The sequence below is a fragment of the Procambarus clarkii genome, chromosome 5, assembly GCF_040958095.1.
Source record: "Procambarus clarkii isolate CNS0578487 chromosome 5, FALCON_Pclarkii_2.0, whole genome shotgun sequence".
Classification (NCBI taxonomy): domain Eukaryota; kingdom Metazoa; phylum Arthropoda; class Malacostraca; order Decapoda; family Cambaridae; genus Procambarus; species Procambarus clarkii.
Window position 1 is genome coordinate 6604176 of NC_091154.1, and position 21087 is coordinate 6625262.

The 21087-nt window shown below is 45.6% G+C and overlaps 1 protein-coding gene across 5 annotated transcripts in view; it reads left to right on the top strand.

Annotated features, from left to right (window-relative positions):
* Nucleotides 1–21087, top strand: part of SecS (Sec synthetase) — a 66109-nt gene that overhangs the window by 13831 nt on the left and 31191 nt on the right. For all 5 annotated transcript variants that reach the window (XM_045751705.2, XM_045751710.2, XM_069339042.1 and 2 more), the window contains 2 exons: nt 7440–7603; nt 16675–16775. In XM_045751705.2, coding sequence (XP_045607661.1) covers nt 7440–7603; nt 16675–16775 — 265 coding nt within the window. The remainder of the gene's footprint in view (nt 1–7439; nt 7604–16674; nt 16776–21087) is intronic.

Here is a 21087-nt window from a genome sequence, read left to right on the forward strand (position 1 = left end):
CAGGATTCATGCTTGGGGTCCTATACTATAGAGTCTATAGAGTCTATATACTATAGAGTCTATAGGTTGGACTATAGAGTCCATCCACAATTTTAACAGATAAATACTTTTAGTTGGTTTAAACTTGACAGTGTATAGATTCTAAATGTTTCTATTAGCACAGAAACTGAACATCAAAAAATCCTGGAAACTAGAAAGTAGGTAAATGCCCTATACCCACGTATCCCCCATTTCCATTACTGATAAGAATATTGTTGTTTTATGATGTTGCAACATAATTTGTTTTGAAATAAATTTGTAATAATCCTAACAACAATCAGTTCGGTAAAGTATAACTTTATTGTAAAGAATGTTTTAATTGTTTCGGAATTTTGCGGAATTTTTTATTTGAGGTCCTTGTGCAGAAAATTTTACTTTATTAATTTATGGGGTTTATTAATTTATCTAGTTAGTGTTATGTTTTCACTATGGCCTATGTATTAGGTTATTCATTCAGACCTGTGTGTTAGGCTGTTCATCAAGACCTGTGTGTTAGGTCGTTCATCAAGACCTGTGTGTTAGGTCGTTCATCAAGACCTGTGTGTTAGGTCGTTCATCAAGACCTGTGTGTTAGGTCGTTCATCAAGACCTGTGTGTTAGGTTGTTCATCAAGACCTGTGTGTTAGGTCGTTCATCAAGACCTGTGTGTTAGGTCGTTCATCAAGACCTGTGTGTTAGGTCGTTCATCAAGACCTGTGTGTTAGGCTGTTCATCAAGACCTGTGTGTTAGGTCGTTCATCAAGACCTGTGTGTTAGGTCGTTCATCAAGACCTGTGTGTTAGGTCGTTCATCAAGACCTGTGTGTTAGGCTGTTCATCAAGACCTGTGTGTTAGGTCGTTCATCAAGACCTGTGTGTTAGGCTGTTCATCAAGACCTGTGTGTTAGGTCGTTCATCAAGACCTGTGTGTTAGGCTGTTCATCAAGACCTGTGTGTTAGGTCGTTCATCAAGACCTGTGTGTTAGGTCGTTCATCAAGACCTGTGTGTTAGGCTGTTCATCAAGACCTGTGTGTTAGGTCGTTCATCAAGACCTGTGTGTTAGGTCGTTCATCAAGACCTATGTGTTAGGCTGTTCATCAAGACCTGTGTGTTAGGTCGTTCATCAAGACCTGTGTGTTAGGTCGTTCATCAAGACCTGTGTGTTAGGTCGTTCATCAAGACCTGTGTGTTAGGTCGTTCATCAAGACCTGTGTGTTAGGTCGTTCATCAAGACCTGTGTGTTAGGTCGTTCATCAAGACCTGTGTGTTAGGTCGTTCATCAAGACCTGTGTGTTAGGTCGTTCATCAAGATCTGTGTGTTAGCTTGTTCATCAAGACCTGTGTGTTAGGGTCTTCATTATCAAGTTATTTCTTTGTGCTTCTTGTGTGGTAATTACGTAAGTGTGATTACCCAAGTGTTATTACTTAACACTTTCGCGCTCTGGGCGAGATAGCACCGCGCCACCCCCAAGGTGCACCTGGCATTTCACGGGAGAGCCCGGTAATACTGAAAAGTGTATACTCTTTTCAACTTTGTCATCTCAATTCTTGTCCTAGGTTTTTCAATTTGATATCAATGTGTTTGCAATAGAATTCTCTATAAGACTAAAGGCATATAAAGAACAAAAGCCCAGCGTATCATCCGCAACAAATGGAGAAAGTGAGAGCGTGTTTCCCGGGAGCGCGCAAGAGCCATAAAATGTGTACACTCTTTTCACTCTGGTCACCTCAATTCTCGTCCTAGGTCTTTCATTTTGGTATCAATGTGTTAGCAATAGACTTCCCTACAGGAGTATATGCTTATATAAAATCAAAAAGCCCAGCGTACCACCCACAGCGAACAGAGAAAGTGACAGCACGTTACCCCTGTGAGTGCTCATCAAGAGCAATAAAATGTTTATACTCCTTTCAACCTTGTTATCTTAATTCTCGTCCTAGACCTTTCATTTTAGTATCAATGTATTCGCAATGAAATTCCCCACAGGAGCAAACGCGTATAATGTCCAAAACTGTGGCGTGCCCCTCTCGCAGTCAAGTGCAAAAGCAGGCCAAATATTTAAATTTTCGACGCCATACTGCGTTGTTAACGAACAAGTGTTACATGTAGTTACAGGTTGAGAGCTATGCTCATGGTGTCCCGTCTTTCCAGGACTCTTTGTTATATAATGCTTTGAAACTACTGAGTTGTTTTGGCCTCCACCACCTTCTCGCCTAACTTGTTCCAACCGTCTACCACTCTGTAAAAGTAAAATTTCTTATATTTCTTCCGCAGCTTTGTTTAGTTAGTTTAAACCTATGACCTCTTGTTCTTGAAGTTCCGGGTCTCATGAATTCTTCCCTATCAATTTTATCGATTCCTGTTACTATTTTGTATGTAGTGATCATATCGCTTCAGGTGACTCGTTTGCGGAGTTCTCAGGGTTTGGCTCTCCTGGCAGTTTACATGCGGGGAGTGTCCAACGTCTTGGCCAATGCCCTGTCACGGCGTCTTCCCCTGTATGTGGCGCCCTTCCCCGACTGCGAGGCCGTCGAGGTTGATGCCTTTCAGCAGGACTGACCGGGTTGGGGGTTCCTGTACCTTTTTTGCCTGGTTCAGCTGTTGCTCCAGGTTCTGACTCGCTTGGAGACTTACCAGGGGAGAGTTGTCCTCTTGACCCCATGGTGGCCGGCCCAGCTGTGGTTTCAGGTGCTGCTTGCTTGGTGTCCGAACCCGGAGGTTTTCCCACGGCTCCGCCTCTTCCAGCAGATTGGACCGGAACATCACGTGGCTGGTTCGATCTTCTCCTCGAGTCTTCACGTATGGTGTTTTTTACTCGAGTTTATCATCATCTTTATGGTGATCAGGTGGCTTCCTTGTTAGTGTCCCACCTGTGGGCTTCGTCTTGGTGGCAGTATGAAGTTTCCTGGTGGTCCTTCTGTTTCTTCTTGCGTCTTCGTCATTGTACTTCGCTTTCTGTTCGGGTGGTGGTGTCCTTTCTCTCTTGATTGTTCCAGGACCCTCACCTTATGTCTAACACTGTCACCTTGTATCATGCGGCGCTGACGGAGCCTCTTCAGCTCGCTTTTGGTACTGATGTTACTTTTGCGCCGTTTTGCAAGCTGTTTCGTGCATTGTTTCACCTCCGGCCTGCTCATGCGCCGCCTGTGCCGTCCTGGTCTTTGGACAAAGTGCTCTCTCTTCTTTCTTTTCCTTTCTTTCGGTCTGTTGTGGCCCCTTCGGTTCAGGATTGTTTCTCCAAGGCTCTTTTTCTGTTGGCGTTGGCCTTTGGGGGTCAGGTTGGGGAGCTTCATACTCTCCTCCGGCGCAGGGGTTTCTGCTCCTTCGGTCTTCGTGAGGGTTTTGTTCGTTTGCAGCCGACTCCTTCTTTTCTGGCAAAGAATGAGACTGCTGCTTTCCGGAGGGGTTCCTGGGTTGTTGATGCTTGGTTGCTCAGGCTGGGGTGCATCATGTTTTGTGTCTGGTTGCGGCTCTTTGCCATTATTTGCGCGTCACGGCTTCTGTGTCCGGGGACGCGTTTTGGGTTGATCCGGTTTCCCTTCTTCCCTGTTCGCGGGTGTGGGTCTCCTAGGTCGTTGCAGAGTTAAGGCTTGCCAGCCTGTGGTTGAGAGCAGTTCGCTGCTCTTGCTGCTGTCTTTGGCAACATGTCCTGACAACATGTCCTGAGCTGACATTCGGGCACAGGGCTTTTGGCGGTCGAACAGGGTCCTGGCTGCTCGTTACCTAATGAACGTTCCTGGGCCTAGTCGGGCCTGTGTCACTGTGGGTTGGTGGCTGCAGCCAGTTGTCTAGACTTCGAGTTGAGGAGTGAGCAGCGACTGCCTCCCGGATAAGTCCCAAAGTTTCTCCTCTGTGGGTAGTTAGCTCCGGGGAGTCGAAAGGGCTCTCCCCAGAAAACCAGCGTTGAATGTAATGAAACGCTATTTTCTGAGTGAGACCCGGAGGCTCCCCGACATCCCTCCCTCCTTCCGGTTGGCGGTTTTTCGCGTGTTTTGCCATCCAGGTTATGAACTGAAGAGTGGAGAGCCGGTGTGAGGGGTCTGAGGCTCCCCCTTCCCCCCTCCCAGGTAGGGGAGAGCTGCACAGACAGCGGCGCGGCAACGTGTGACGTCATGATCGTTGCTCGTTTTTTTTAGGGGAGTTCTATCCACTTGTTCGGCTTTTGGTAGCAATATTTTCAACAGAATAGAGGTTTGTTTTGGGATGCTTACCTTTCTGGGTGCCTGACCCGGTCGATGGTAGACATAGAATGCTTCCAACCACACGGGGCTTTCTATAGGCCATTGCTTCCCCTTGCCTCTTTTGACGGGGCCAGGTTCTGGCTCGTGGTCCCCGGTAGGCCCACAGAACTACATACACATGACTGATGACAAAGTCTGACATTAGCATATCGGCCTAGTGAACTCCAGGGAGCCTCCAGGTCTCACCCAGAAAAAGGCGTTTCATTACATTCAGCACTGGTTTTTTGCCTCGATCTGCTACCTGTGGGTTCGGTGGCACCTTCGACCTGGAGTCCTATGAGTTTCGTTGCTAGTTTGTGACTCGGTTACCCAGTCTTATGCTGACTATGCGGGTGCAGGCAGCACGGGCGTTGCACGTTGGATTCAGGTGGTTGCAACGCGTTTGTTTTTTTGCTCCCTGGAAGCCCCGAGGCTGCCCCGTTTTGGTTGTTGTGACGGGGCTTGGGGGTGTTGGTTGCTTCGGTTTTGTTCCTTCCTTGCCCCCTTGTCTTTCCCCCTGTTGTGGTTTCGTCTGGTACCCCCCTTCCCTTCCTCCCTGCATCCGGATCCTTTCCCTCTGTGGGTTGGGGGGCGGGGTGGGGATTCGATGGTCTTGAGACTCGGGCAGTCTCGGGGTGTTTCCCCTTCCAGGGTAGTGACGGAGGCATTCAAGCATGTTCCTCCTGCCGAGTTGTATAAGTCTGCCAGTGGGCTCCCTTCCTTCGTATGTTTCTGGCTGCCCCGGCTTTATCTTGTGAGGCTGGGGCTTTGAGGGGACGGCTTGGCCCCGGGGCCTGCCGTGGAGATTCCCGGAGTTTAGGACGGGCTGACTTAGGGGGCCTCGGGCCCCGTTGGACCCCGCCGGGGTTTTCCACCCTCAGCTCGGTGCTTGCGGTTACGGGGAGTGGGGTTTTTCCTTCCACCCTCTGCGTACGAGTTGTTGGGCATCGGCCCCTCCCCGGGTTCGGATCCTTGTCCCTTTGGGTCTGTTCAGTTCCGTCCCGTCCTATCGGTGGGTACTTTCCTCAGTTTCTTCCCCCTTTTCTCTGGGGCGGGACTTCTCCGTCATGTCGAGGTCATGTTCCCCTATTATCGGGGTTCTGCATGAAATTTGGTCTCGGGTGCGACTGCATTTATGAGCCTTCGGGATTTTTTCTGCTTCTGTGAGATCTCGGGGGTTCAGGAAGGTTTTCAATTCTGCCCGCATTATTGGAATGTCTGTCGTCTTCCGGTGAGGCTTACCTCCAGTCCTTTTTTGGACCCGTTGGTCCTCTTCCATGCTTCTTCTTGGTTTTCGATCCTGTCTCCTTTTTTATCATTGTTTTCTCTCCCTGCTCTGTCTAGGCAATGCTAATATTTTTGCAATACTCCTTGTTGGCACCCTCCCCGCTGGGCGGGGTTGTGTGGTTTGGACCTCATGCGTCCTGCGCATGCACTATGGGAGTTTTTGTTGTAGACGGTGCACACAAGTGCTGGTGTTCCACATCCTTTTTTTCTCAGGTGCTTTGTCTCTCGCTCTTCTTGTCTCTCCATTCCAATGCCCCGTAGATGCTGGGTGTGTTCTGGATTGCCGCTATGGGGAGGATGCTGGGTTTTCCCTTGCATCTGGGTGTGGGGCGTCTCATTCGCCTCTACCCTACTCTTCTCCTACAGGTGCGGCTCTGGCCTCCTTACTCTGGCGGTGCTCCCTGAATCCTCTCGGCTACGTTGTCATGACACGTTCATGCCTATTATGCAGGTGAGTTTATGCGGTCTGGCATCTCTTTTGGCCAGGCACTGGTTTGTGGATACGAATATAAGAATATAAGTGCAAAGGGACTGCAGTGGGCCTATTGGCCCATACGAGGCAGTTCCTATTTATGCCCATCCGGTCCCACTCATATACATGTCCATCACATGCTTGAGTCAATCCAGGGGGCCCCACCTTTGCCATGTTATGAAGTAAATGTTATGGGGTACCTGTTACACTGGGTCAGGATGTTATGTGGTGACATTTTGCTGTGGCTTTGATACTGGGGATCCGTGTTGGGGTTTGGTTGTGGCGTTTTGTTTGGCCCTGACGTGCTTCTTCCTGGGGCCTTCCTTGTTCGTCTGTGTTGTTTGTTACACGGTGGGTCACGGCCCCATTTTTCATGGTCTTATCTGGGTCACTCTTTTCTTGCCCGTCTTGCAGTGCCTGGCTTTAGCCCTTCCATATACATTGGATTATCTGTGCTTACCTAGTTGTCCTTACCTAGCTATGCTTGCGGGGGTTGAGCTCTGGCTCTTTGGTCCCGCCTCTTGGCTGTCATTCGCCTGACATAGACATGGCCTTTGTGTTGTTGATCCTGTCCCTTTCGTTCCCGTTGCTGCCTGTCTTCCTCGTTCCTCATCTTACTTCTATGCTCGTGTCCCTTCGCTGCTGGAGCTGGGGCTGTTTTTCTAGTCCGTATGGCTTGTTCTCCTGTATCCGCTTCAGGTCGATTGACCTGTGGGGTAATATATGTGGGGCAGTTGGATTGTTTTCGTGTCGGTTCCTCATCAGGACTTGACGTCTGCGGGAAGCCCTTTACAAGTTAGTTTACGCCGGGTTTCCTTGGATGGTTCTTCACAGCTTCACATTTGTAATGCCCAAATCTCACGCCTTTCTCAAGCCATTGTAATTTTTGGGGCCTCCTGGTGTCAGTGCCTGTCTTCTGGCCAAGGACTCTTATGGTAACACCAGGAGATAAGTGGCTTCCTGGTCAACTTTCAGAAGCCATAGTTCATATCGGCACAGCTTTGAACTAGGTCAGGGGTGAGTTTGGCTTGACAAGAAAAGAATATTTTTGCTCACCCCCACCATCACTTGAGTTGCTTATGGATACTTGTGTTTTGGATTGGAGCTTGATCTTCAGTTTTGTCTAGCCAATTACGTGTGTGGTTCATCTCGGTTGCAAAAGGTGCACATTATATTCACTCTGCACAGCTCACTGCGGAGATGAATAACGTTGGGTTATATCCTCTGTGTATCTATTTCTAATGGAGTTAAGTCTTTGGTTACTACTGGCCTGCTTATCACGTGGATTTGTTTGCACAAGGCGGAATCTACTCATTCCATTTCTTTAAGCGAGTGGTCTCGGTGGACTATGGTTCTCCAGGTCCAATATCGGTTAATTATCATTGCCATTAGTTTCCCCACTTTGCATATTTACAACTAATGTACTCTCTGAACAAAATTGCAGGATTTCAACCAATTGTTGTGGAGAACTCCCTAGTGGGAGATGAGCTGAGAACTGACTTAGCAGAGATCAGGCGGCAGATAGTCTTCCTGGGACCAGAGACCATTGCTGCCGTGATGACAACAACTAGCTGTTTTGCCCCACGTGGTATTGACAAGCTAGAAGAGGTACGCTTTTTGCATTACTTCCCTTTTTCTAATTTTCCCATCTTTACCCCCCCCCCTTTTTCAAAGTAAATGAGGCATTGTATCTACCCCTCTTAGGAGGTATCCATGACAGAATAAAGCCTCCCAAGAGCCCCATTACATGACTGGTCTGTTCAGTCAACCTGTCCTCGCAAATAATACATTATATCAAAATCCCCAACGAAGAAAATTTGATGTAATATTGATCATAGCAACTCGCAAGCATTCGTGTTTTCCATATATCGGTAGCTCGGCTAGGTTCAGGTTTTTAGTACACCATAGTTTGTCTGTTGTGGCAATGAGGTAACAAACTGGTTCAGTACCCAATGGTGGCGTGGATGGTGACATACCTATTCCTCCACTTAGGATAAGGTTTGATTAAGATATCAGCACATATTTTTCCTGTCAGACATATTTTTGCAGATTTTTGTGCTGACACTAACTATAGTTAGTTTTCTTTCTAACTAACTAATACTAACTCATTAACTGCTAACTAACTAACGTTAGTTTTCTAACTAACGTTAACTCGTTAACTAACTGATCGTTTTCTTTCAATATTCCAAGCTGGCGCCTTCCCACCGGACGAGTTGTGCGGTTTGGACCTCGTGTCCTGCGTATGTGCCGTGGGAGTTTGTTTTGGTATGGGAGGTGTGCACAAGTGCTGGTGTTCTGCAACCTTTTTTCTCTCAGGTGCTTCGCCTCTCGTTCCTCTCAATTCTCCAGTCCGTGCCCAGTAGCTACTGGGGGTGTTCTGGATTGCCGCTATGGGGAGCCACTTCAGCTTGCTTTTGGTATTGCTGTAACTTCTGCACCGTTTTGTAAGCTGTCTCGTGCGTTGTTTCACCTCCGGCCTGCTCATGCACCGCCTGAGCCGTCCTGGTCATTGGACAGAGTGCTCTCTTTTCTCTCTTCTCCTCGGTTTGTTGGCGAGTAATACATAATAACGCAAATAATAATGAGTAACTATGTTATTTTGCTCTAATTTGTTATATATCATATAAATACTTAGCCCAATGTTATTACCAGTTACAGTGGGGACCTCAACTTACAATGGTAATCTGTTCCCAGAGACAGATCGTAAGTCGAAATATCGTAAGTTGAAGCGATTTTTCCCATAAAAATAAAGGGAATTGAATTAATCCATTCCCCAACCTCCAAAATATTAACTTAAAATACATTTTATACTGAATACAATTTTGTTCTCTAACTACAATACAGTACATATGTTTATCTTACCTCTATGGAGGACTCTTGATGGCGTATGGAAGATGGTGAGGAGGAGGGAGGAGGAGAGGTGTTACTGTTTGGAAGGGGAGTCCCCTTCCATTATAACATGAGGCAGTGATGACTTTTCTGGGATACACTCTCTGGCATGTTTTGCCTGCATACCACTAGGACCTGCTTGTGGCTCACTGCTTGTTTGTCTCGCTAAGAATGTGTCTGTCGACACTTGTTTTTCCCTACGTTTTAACGCTTGTCTGAAGCGAGACATCACATTGTCATTAAAAAGGTTAACACAATGGCCTGCTACAACTTTTATCTGGCCGAGTTTTTTCAGCAAAACTTTGCAGTTCTTCCCATACTTAACACATTTTCTTAATGAGGAAGGGACATCCTCTACTGCCTCTACTCACAACTATTTTCTTAGGTTGAACTTTACTACTGACTTTCTTGAGACTCATGGCATGATATATAATCATTACTTTTATGTTCAGAAACCTAAAAAAAAAAAAAGCGTGAAAACATTGAAATTCTTGACAAAGAATTTAAGCATGATCATCACTAGGCGGGACTCACTTGTAAACTGAGGCTCGCCACATGCTTGGTCGACCCATATGTGTATCAACAAACTCGAGAAGTGAGGGAAACTTTGAATACTGAGTCGAATTTTACAAAGAAATTAACCTCCAAAACAAAAAATTTGGGAAGAGGGGCATTTGACAATCAAGGTACCACTGTATGTAATGTGCGCTGTGCTGAAAGTTAGACCAAAATCGTATACGTACAATTACTACCATTCAAGGGTTTAACTCGCTAAAAAATAACCTCTTTGCAAATCTGCTATAGTCTCTTCAAGATGATCAAATTTAGCTATGGTACAGTTTCTTCAATCATGCCATTTTTTCTGACTTTGTAACTTTTTATCTTTCTATGACTTTTCATTGCTTTCTCTGTTTATTCACCCTTCATCACACATGCTTCTTGAATCACTCATTTCTGCTGTGGAAATTGATTAATGTTCAGGTTCATGGTTATATCAGATAATGATGTACATCTAGGATAAATGCCAGTGACGTCGTGCAGTTCCTCTGACAATATCTCTTCTTCTCTTGTCAAGGATAAATGCCAGTGACGTCGTGCAGTTCCTCTGACAATATCTCTTCTTCTCTTGTCAAGGATAAATGCCAGTGACGTCGTGCAGTTCCTCTGACAATATCTCTTCTTCTCTTGTCAAGGATAAATGCCAGTGACGTCGTGCAGTTCCTCTGACAATATCTCTTCTTCTCTTGTCAAGGATAAATGCCAGTGACGTCGTGCAGTTCCTCTGACATCTTCTCTTGTCGTTATTTAGAAAGATGTGTTAAACAACTTTCCTCCCTACTTGCACTGCTCTTGACTTATGTTAAGCAAATTCCTCACCTGCCAACCACACATCCTGGTGCTAAAGCTGGGCACTGATCAACCACACATCCTGGTACTAAAGCTGGGCACTGATCAACCAAACATCCTGGTGCTAAAGCTGGGCACTGATCAACCACACATGCTGGTACTAAAGCTGGACACTGATCAACCACACATGCTGGTACTAAAGCTGGACACTGATCAACCACACATGCTGGTACTAAAGCTGGACACTGATCAACCACACATCCTGGTACTAAAGCTGGGCACTGATCAACCACACATGCTGGTACTAAAGCTGGACACTGATCAACCACACATCCTGGTATTGAAGCTAGTTACTGATCAACCACACATCCTGGTACTAAAGCTGGGCACTGATCAACCACACATCCTGGTACTGAAGCTGGTTACTGATCAACCACACATCCTGGTACTAAAGCTGGACACTGATCAACCACACATCCTGGTACTAAAGCTGGGCACTGATCAACCACACATCCTGGTACAAAAGCTGAGCACTGATCAACCACACATCCTGGTACAAAAGCTGAGCACTGATCAACCACACATCCTGGTACAAAAGCTGAGCACTGATCAACCACACATCCTGGTACAAAAGCTGAGCACTGATCAACCACACATCCTGGTACTAAAGCTGAGCACTGACCAACCACACATCCTGGTACTAAAGATTAACTGATCAACCACACATCCTGGTACTAAAGATTAACACTGATCAACCACACATCCTGGTACTAAAGATTAACTGATCAACCACACATCCTGGTACTAAAGATTAACACTGATCAACCACACATCCTGGTACTAAAGCTGGGCACTGATCAACCACACATCCTGGTACTAAAGCTGGGCACTGATCAACCACACATCCTGGTACTAAAGCTGGGGGACTGATCAACCACACATCCTGGTACTAAAGATTAAAACTGATCAGCCACATCCTGGTACTGAAGCTGGTTACTGATCAACCACACACCCTGGTACCAAAGATTAACACTGATCAACCACACATCCTGGTACTAAAGCTGGGCACTGATCAACCACATCTTGGTACTAAAGCTGAGCACTGATCAACCACTTATCCTGGTACTAAAGATTAACACTGATCAACCACACATCCTGGTACTAAAGCTGGGCACTGATCAACCACACACCCTGGTACTAAAGCTGAGCACTGATCAACCACACATCCTGGTACTAAAGCTGGGCACTGATCAACCACACATCCTGGTACTAAAGCCTGGGCACTGATCAACCACACATCCTGGTACTAAAGCTGAGCACTGATCAACCACACATCCTGGTACTAAAGCTGGGCACTGATCAACCACACATCCTGGTACTAAAGCTGAGCACTGATCAACCACACATCCTGGTACTAAAGCTGAGCACTGATCAACCACACATCCTGGTACTAAAGCTGAGCACTGATCAACCACACATCCTGGTACTAAAGCTGGGGACTGATCAACCACACATCCTGGTACTAAAGCTGGGGGACTGATCAACCACACATGGTACTAAAGCTGGGGACTGATCAACCACATCCTGGTACTAAAGCTGGACACTGATCAACCACACATCCTGGTACTAAAGCTGAGCACTGATCAATCACACATCCTGGTACTAAAGCTGAGCACTGATCAACCACACATCCTGGTACTAAAGCTGGGGACTGATCAACCACACATCATGGTACTAAAGCTGGGCACTGATCAACCACACATCCTGGTACTAAAGATTAACACTGATCAACCACACATCCTGGTACTAAAGCTGGACACTGATCAACCACATCCTGGTACTAAAGCTGGGCACAGATCAACCACACATCCTGGTACTAAAGATTAACACTGATCAACCACATCCTGGTACTAAAGATTAACACTGATCAACCACACACCCTGGTACTAAAGCTGGGCACTGATCAACCACACATCCTGGTACTAAAGCTGGGCATTGATCAACCACACATCCTGGTACTAAAGCTGAGCACTGATCAACCACACATCGTGGTACTAAAGCTGGGCACTGATCAACCACACATCCTGGTAGTAAAGATTAACACTGATCAACCACACACCCTGGTACTAAAGCTGGGCACTGATCAACCACACATCCTGGTACTAAAGCTGAGCACTGATCAACCACACATCCTGGTACTAAAGCTGAGCACTGATCAACCACACATCCTGGTACTAAAGCTGGGCACTGATCAACCACACATCCTGGTACTAAAGCTGGGCACTGATCAACCACACATCCTGGTACTAAAGATTAACACTGATCAACCACACATCCTGGTACTAAAGCTGGGCACTGATCAACCACACATCCTGGTACTAAAGCTGAGCACTGATCAACCACACATCCTGGTACTAAAGATTAACACTGATCAACCACACATCCTGGTACTAAAGCTGAGCACTGATCAACCACACATCCTGGTACTAAAGCTGGGCACTGATCAACCACACATGCTGGTACTAAAGCTGGACACTGATCAACCACACATCCTGGTACTAAAGCTGAGCACTGATCAACCACACATCCTGGTACTAAAGCTGGGCACTGATCAACCACATCCTGGTACTAAAGCTGAGCACTGATCAACCACACATCCTGGTACTAAAGCTGGGCACTGATCAACCACACATGCTGGTACTAAAGCTGGACACTGATCAACCACACATGCTGGTACTAAAGCTGAGCACTGATCAACCACACATCATGGTACTAAAGCTGAGCACTGATCAACCACACATCATGGTACTAAAGCTGAGCACTGATCAACCACACATCCTGGTACTAAAGCTGAGCACTGATCAACCACACATCATGGTACTAAAGCTGAGCACTGATCAACCACACATCCTGGTACTAAAGCTGGGCACTGATCAACCACACATGCTGGTACTAAAGCTGGACACTGATCAACCACACATCCTGGTACTAAAGCTGGACACTGATCAACCACACATCATGGTACTAAAGCTGAGCACTGATCAACCACACATCCTGGTACTAAAGCTGGGCACTGATCAACCACACATCCTGGTACTAAAGATTAACTGATCAACCACACATCCTGGTACTAAAGCTGGGGGACTGATCAACCACACATGCTGGTACTAAAGCTGGACACTGATCAACCACACATCCTGGTACTAAAGCTGAGCACTGATCAACCACACATCCTGGTACTAAAGCTGAGCACTGATCAACCACACATCCTGGTACTAAAGCTGGGCACTGATCAACCACACATGCTGGTACTAAAACTGGACACTGATCAACCACACATCCTGGTACTAAAGCTGGGCACTGATCAACCACACATGCTGGTACTAAAACTGGACACTGATCAACCACACATCCTGGTACTAAAGATTAACTGATCAACCACACATCCTGGTACTAAAGCTGGGGGACTGATCAACCACACATCCTGGTACTAAAGCTGGACACTGATCAACCACACATCCTGGTACTAAAGCTGAGCACTGATCAAGCACACATCATGGTACTAAAGCTGGGCACTGATCAACCACACATCATTGTACTAAAGCTGAGCACTGATCAACTACACATCCTGGTACTAAAGCTGAGCACTGATCAACCACACATCCTGGTACTAATGCTGGGCACTGATCAACCACATCCTGGTACTAAAGCTGGGTACTGATCAACCACACATCCTGGTACTAAAGCTGGGCACTGATCAACCACACATCCTGGTACTAAAGCTGAGCACTGATCAACCACACCTGGTACTAAAGCTGAGCACTGATCAACCACACACATTAGTACTAAAGCTGGACACTGATCAACCCCACATCCTGGTACTAAAGATTAAAACTGATCAACCACATCCTGGTACTAAAGCTGGACACTGATCAACCACATCCTGGTACTAATGATTAAAACTGATCAACCACACATCCTGGTACTAAAGCTGGGCACTGATCAACCACACACCCTGGTACTAAAGCTGGGCACTGATCAACCACACACCCTGGTACTAAAGCTGGGCACTGATCATCCACACACCCTGGTACTAAAGCTGGGCACTGATCAACCACACATCCTGGTACTAAAGCTGGGCACTGATCAACCACACATCCTGGTACTAAAGATTAACACTGATCAACCACACATCTTGGTACTAAAGCTGGACACTGATCAACCACACATCCTGGTACTAAAGATTAACACTGATCAACCACACATCTTGGTACCAAAGCTGGACACTGATCAACCACACATCCTGGTACTAAAGCTGGGCACTGATCAACCACACATCCTGGTACTAAAGATTAACACTGATCAACCACACATCTTGGTACTAAAGCTGGACACTGATCAACCACACATCCTGGTACTAAAGCTGGGCACTGATCAACCACACATCCTGGTATTAAAGGTGGACTCTGATCAACCACACCTGGTACTAAAGATTAACACTGGTCAACCACACATCCTGGTACTAAAGATTAAAACTGATCAACCACATCCTGGTACTAAAGCTGGACACTGGTTAACCACACATCCTGGTACTAAACATTAAAACTGATCAACCACATCCTGGTACTAAAGTGGGACACTGATCAACCACACATCTTGGTTCTAAAGCTGAGCACTGATCAACCACACATCTTGGTACTAAAGCTGGACACTGATCAACCACACACCCTGGTACTAAAGATTAACACTGATCAACCACACATCCTGGTACTAAAGATTAACACTGATCAACCACATATCCTGGTATTAAAGGTGGACACTGATCAACCACACATCCTGGTACTAAAGCTGTACACTGATCAACCACACATCCTGGTACTAAAGATTAACACTGATCAACCACATATCCTGGTATTAAAGGTGGACACTGATCAACCACATCCTGGTACTAATGCTGGACATTGATCAACCACACATCCTGGTACTAAAGATTAAAACTGATCAACCACATCCTAGTACTAAAGCTGGACACTGATCAACCACACATCCTGGTACTAAAGCTGGGCACTGATCAACCATACATCCTGGTACTAAAGCTGGGCACTGATCAACCATACATCCTGGTACTAAAGCTGGGCACTGATCAACCACACATCATGGTACTAAAGCTGGGCACTGATCAACCACACATCATGGTACTAAAGCTGGGCACTGATCAACCACACATCCTGGTACTAAAGCTGGGCACTGATCAACCATACATCCTGGTACTAAAGCTGGGCACTGATCAACCACACATCATGGTACCAGAGTTGATCAACAGCTTCTAACATTTGTTAACACCGGCCCCAACCACTATCACCATCTTTTTCAGCGACAGTCGCTGCTAGTAATCTTGTCTTGCACTTGATTAAAAATTTTATATTTGCATATAAATCTTTAATTTTCTGCTTTAATAAATAAATATATCATATGCATACAAACAATTTTGTTTACTCCATTACCTTGCACTAGGGTTACACCTTCTCGTTACACCATTACCTTGTGCATACACACTGCTTCTTGCATGGGATGAAAACACTTGGAGCTTTGAACAGAAATTGACAAACTCCATACATGTTCGCCGTTTTCTCGAGTTCTTTATTTCGTTAGTAGTATGGTTTACCTGCTTGATACCTGTCTGATGGGGGTTCCTGGGAGTTCTTATACTCCCCGAGCCTCGCCCGAGGCCAGGCTTGACTTGAGAGTTTGGTCGAACAGGCTGTTGCATGGAGTGGCCCGCAGTCCCCACATCCACCAGAGCCCAGTTGGTGTGGCACTTCTTGAAGAAAACTATCCTGTTTTCTCTTGAAGATGTCGACAGTTGTTCAGATTTCTTGCGTGCCATTTTCACTAGCTATCTCGGTGCCGATATTTTATCTTGACCACTATACATAGTCGTCCAACCATTATCCTGGAGCTTATGCCACTGGTACTTAGGGGCCAAAATTTATATGGGGGATTTATGCCACTACAGTATCTATCTGCCATGATTGCGGACCAACATCTTGCCCCACCCCCCTTTTCCCCCCAATCCGTCTATGGGGCACGGGGTACATATAAGTGCTCAAAGATCAACCCACTACGGAGGTGGGTTTCGTTATGCATAGATTTGCCATGTAAATAAATATTTTATATGCAGGTGATGAGTCACAATAATGTGGCTGAAGATATGATGACCAAGGTCAGCATATCAGAGGTACCGAGATCCATATCAGAGGTACCGAGACCAAATAGTGTATGGCACTAAGAACAAATATTGTATGTATTGTCTTGTACTTCATAATTATAATGGCAGTAAAGATGTCATCATCATCATTAGACAGGCCTAGCTGTCTGTGTCAAGATAGTTTAAGATTACTCGCCTCGTATTATACTGTTATTAACTCTATAATCCCATACAGGTGGCCAGATTATGTGAAGAGTTTGGGGTGCCTCACTTGATCAACAATGCCTATGGTTTGCAGTCATCCAAATGCATCCATCACATTCAGGAAGCTGGCAGGTATGAGATGAGCAGAGGGAGGGAATTTTCAGGGGAAAGTGCCAAGCCGTTATGACTATATAGCACTTGGAAGTGGTCAGGATAAGGATTTGGGATGGGACGGGAGTGAAAGGGGGAGGGAAGGAATGGTGCCCAACCACTTGGATGGTCAGGTATTGAATGCCGACCTACCTGAACTCAACTATGAGCTATTACTCAATAGCTTGGTCGATAAAGCTTTGGCCCCCACACACGTGTAGGGTCCATGGTTCAAGTCTCCTAAAGCCCAGGTGAATGGAAGGACTACATTTAGTGTTTTGAACAAAAGGGTGAAGGGTTGGGGAATGTTAAACATTTCCCACCACACTATAGTCTTTAGCACAACTGACTAAGGAGAAGGGTTTGATATCCAGTTAGGGGGGCCGGCCAGCCGAGCGGACAGCACCTTGGACACGTGATCCTGTGGTCCTGGGTTCGATCCCGGGCACCGGCGAAAAACAATGGGCAGAGTTTCTTTCACCCTGATGCTCCTGTTACCTAGCAGTAAATAAGTACCTGGGAGTTAGTCAGCTGTCACGGGCTGCTTCCTGGGGGGGGTGGAGGCCTGGTCGAGGACCGGGCTGCGGGGACACTAAAGACCTGAAATCAACTCAAGATAACCTCAAGATAACCTCAAGATAACCTCAAGAGAGGTTTGTGCATTTTTGTAACATTTTAGCTGTCCCTGCTGGTGTAGTGGTAACATGCTCGCCCCCTGATGCCTTGCAAGCAATTTGATCTGGGTTATAGTCCGGGCTAGTGGAGGATTGTCTGGGTTCCAATCTTTTAACTGATTTATTACTGCTGAGTGAACAGGAGCAAATACCTGATTTTTAACCGACTGGGTGGTCGTGTTCCGAGGAAAACTAGTGGGTAAGGCTTACCATAAACCATGGGAAGGGAAAACGAGCTCTCTGCTAACAAGAGTCTGAAGTCATCTGTTCTCAAACCCACTTGTGTAAAGACATAAATATTGACACCTGAGATTTAGGCAAGATTAACACTTTCATCCGGGCATGACGCAATGCTGCATCGTCAGTTTACTGTCGGTAATCTCGGGGATGATGCAATGCTGCGTCGTCCACTAAAATAATCACCAAAAATCAGGGTTTTTTCTGATATTTTTGGGACTGGTCTTAAAATGCGCGCCTATGTCTTCCCTACACGCCTATGTCATGTTCAACACACAACACTGAGGTGGTAAGTACAAAAAGTTGTATTATTTTGTATATTTTTTTTTCATACTTTCGCGTATTGTACTGGCAATATTGTTCTTCAATTGGCCCTTATATGCACATATCCATCTAAAGCATTCTATTAAGAACAATTTCATACCTAAATGAGTGCTGTAACATGAAAATTGAGATTAGCAACAAGTAATAATACTAAACATTTGTGGGCAGGATTTGGGAGTGTAGCTGAAAGGCGTCTGGGCGCTCACTCACCGCTAACGCGTGGTCCGTCTTCAACGCGTCGGTGATTGGAGCGTGATCAGGTTTTTTATTTTATATGCTAATATTCCTCTAGAGAATTCTATTGTGAACCCATTGAGACCAAAATGAAAGACCTAGGACGAAAATTGAGGTGACCAGAGTGAAAATAGTGAAAACATTTTATCCCGTTTGCGCGCTCCTGAGTAACTCGTTCGCACTTTCTCTGTTTGCTGTGGGTAATTAGCTGGGCTTTTGGAGTTTATATGCATTTAGTGCTGTAGAGAATTCTATTGTGAACACAATGATACCAAATTTAATCTCGTAGGACGAGAATTAAGGTGATTAAGTTGAAGAGAGTATACACTTTTCAGAATTACCGCGCGCTCCCGTGAAACGCTGGGACCCACATCGCATAGTTGAGGGGTGGCGCGCGGGGTGCGCGGAAGTGTTAAGGGTGCCTGACAGCTGGGTTGACAGCGTTTCGGATTCGTAGTCCTGAGGTTCCGGGTTCGATCCCCGGTGGAGGCAGAGACAAATGGGCAAAATGTTTCTTTCACCCTGATGCTCCTGTTACCTAGCAGTAAGTAGGTACCTGGGAGTTAGACAGCTGCTACGGGCTGCTTCCTGGGGATTTCGAGGACGCTAAGCCCCGAAATCATCTCAAGATAACCTCAAGAAGTGTTGTATCCTGAAGAAGGTGAGTCGTTGGCCCTTGGAGAACCTCAATAAGGCTAACTGTCATCTCCTGCAGGAGGCTGATTAACCCAATGCGAGATATCTCCTATTTATATCCAATCATTCCCACACGTTTAATTATTCAACCTAAGTCAGAAATGTTCCAGTGAGTTTGCTATTTTATTTTAACTTGGAATAATTTGTTCAATAAATTTGCAATCCTATTTCAAAACAACTGTTTACTTTTTATTTCATTTGTTTAAATAAATCTATACAGTGCAACGTCGACTTACGAATGCCCTTACAAATTTTTCGAGTCACGACCCCAATTTCGTCGGAAAATTCGACTTGACTTAACACTTTCGCTCACCCCGCGCGCCACCCCTCGACAGGGCGATATGGGCCCCAGCGTGTCACGGAAGCGCGCGTTAATTCCAAAAAGTGTATACTCTCTTCAACTTTGTCACCTCAATTCTCCTTCTACGAGATTAAATTTGGTATCATTGTGTTCGCAATAAAATTCTCTACAGCACTAAATGCATATAAACTCCAAAAGCCCGGCTAATTACCCGCAGCAAACAGAGAAAGTGCGAACGAGTTACCCGGGAGCGCGCAAACGGGATAAAATGTTTTCACTATTTTCACTCTGGTCACCTCAATTTTTGTCCTAGGTCTTTCATTTTGGTCTCAATGGGTTCGTAATAAAATTCTCTAGAGGAACAATAGCATATAAAAAAAAAAACCTGGTCACGCTCCAACCGCCGACGAGTTACAGACGGGCCACGCGTTAGCCGTGAGTGAGTGCTCAGAGGCCTTCCTGCTACACTCCCAATTCCCACCCTTTTCAAGCCTTTCTTTCGCAATTTTCTTCCTGGAAGGGCCTTGTTCATGATTACTATCCATCATGGAGTAAGCGTAGATAGTTTCTAAAGCCGCAGTATGAAATATAGCCACGGGAAATAGCCGAAATGTTCACACGTTTGAGATGCGAGGGGAGGCGACATTGGTCACAACAGTGGAGCAAAGACAATGGGCCCACGGCATGTGCCAAGCCGCCTGAGGGCCACGAGGCTCAACAAAGAAAATGGGAAGACATCGGCGCACATTTTAAAACCAGTCCCAAAAAAATCGGATAAAAACCTGATTTTTGGCGAATTTTTAAAGTGGATGACGCAATGCTGCGTCATCCCCGGCATTACCGCCAGTAAACGGATGACGCAATGCTGCGTCATCCCCGAGCGAAAGTGTTAATACCTCTACCTCGACTTGCGACTTTGTTTATACACGTATAGGTCGACCAAGTGCATGGTTCCTGGTGGTACGGGCGACCCCGCTTTAGTTTACCAGAGCCGCTCGCTTAGTGACGATCGAGCTTGTAAAGAGTTTTATTGTTTTTGTGCTTTTTTGTTTTTGAACATAAAAGTGATTATTATATATCACACGATGAGTCCCAAGAAATTCAGTGATAAGGTTCAACCTAAAAAAATAGTTGAGTAGAGGCAGTAGGGATGTCCCTTCCTCATTAAGAAAATGTGTGAAGTATGGGAAGAACTGCAAAGTTTTGTTGAAAAAACTCACCCAGATAAAGCTGTAGCAGGCCGTTGCATTAACCTTTTAAATGACAATGTGATGTCTTACTACAGACAAGTGCTAAAATGTAGGGAAAAACAAGTGTCTTTAGACAGATACTTAGTAAGACAAGCAAGCAGTGAGCCACAAGCAAGTCCTAGTGGTATGCAGGCAAAATGTAGGAGAGAGTACACCCCAGAGAAGTCCTCACTGCCTGATGTTATAATGGAAGGGGACTCCCCTTCCAAACAGTAACACCTCTCCTCCTCCTCACCATCTTGCATATGCCAACAAGTTATCAATAAAGGTAAGCTATAACTTGTACATACTATAGTACAAAATATTTGTGTGTATTATATATGAAATGCATTTTGAAGTAAATATTTTTGTGAGAATGGAATGATTAATTCAGTTTACATTATTTCTCATGGGAAAATTGTTTCGAGTTATGAATTTTCGAGTTATGACCCCGTCTCTGGGAACGGATTAAATTCGTAAATTGAGGTAACACTGTACTTATCTAATTACTGTATGAGCTATTGCAGACGATGAGTCACAATAACGTGGCTGAAGATATGATGACCAAACCACACACCAGGAGATGGAGCCATTATTTT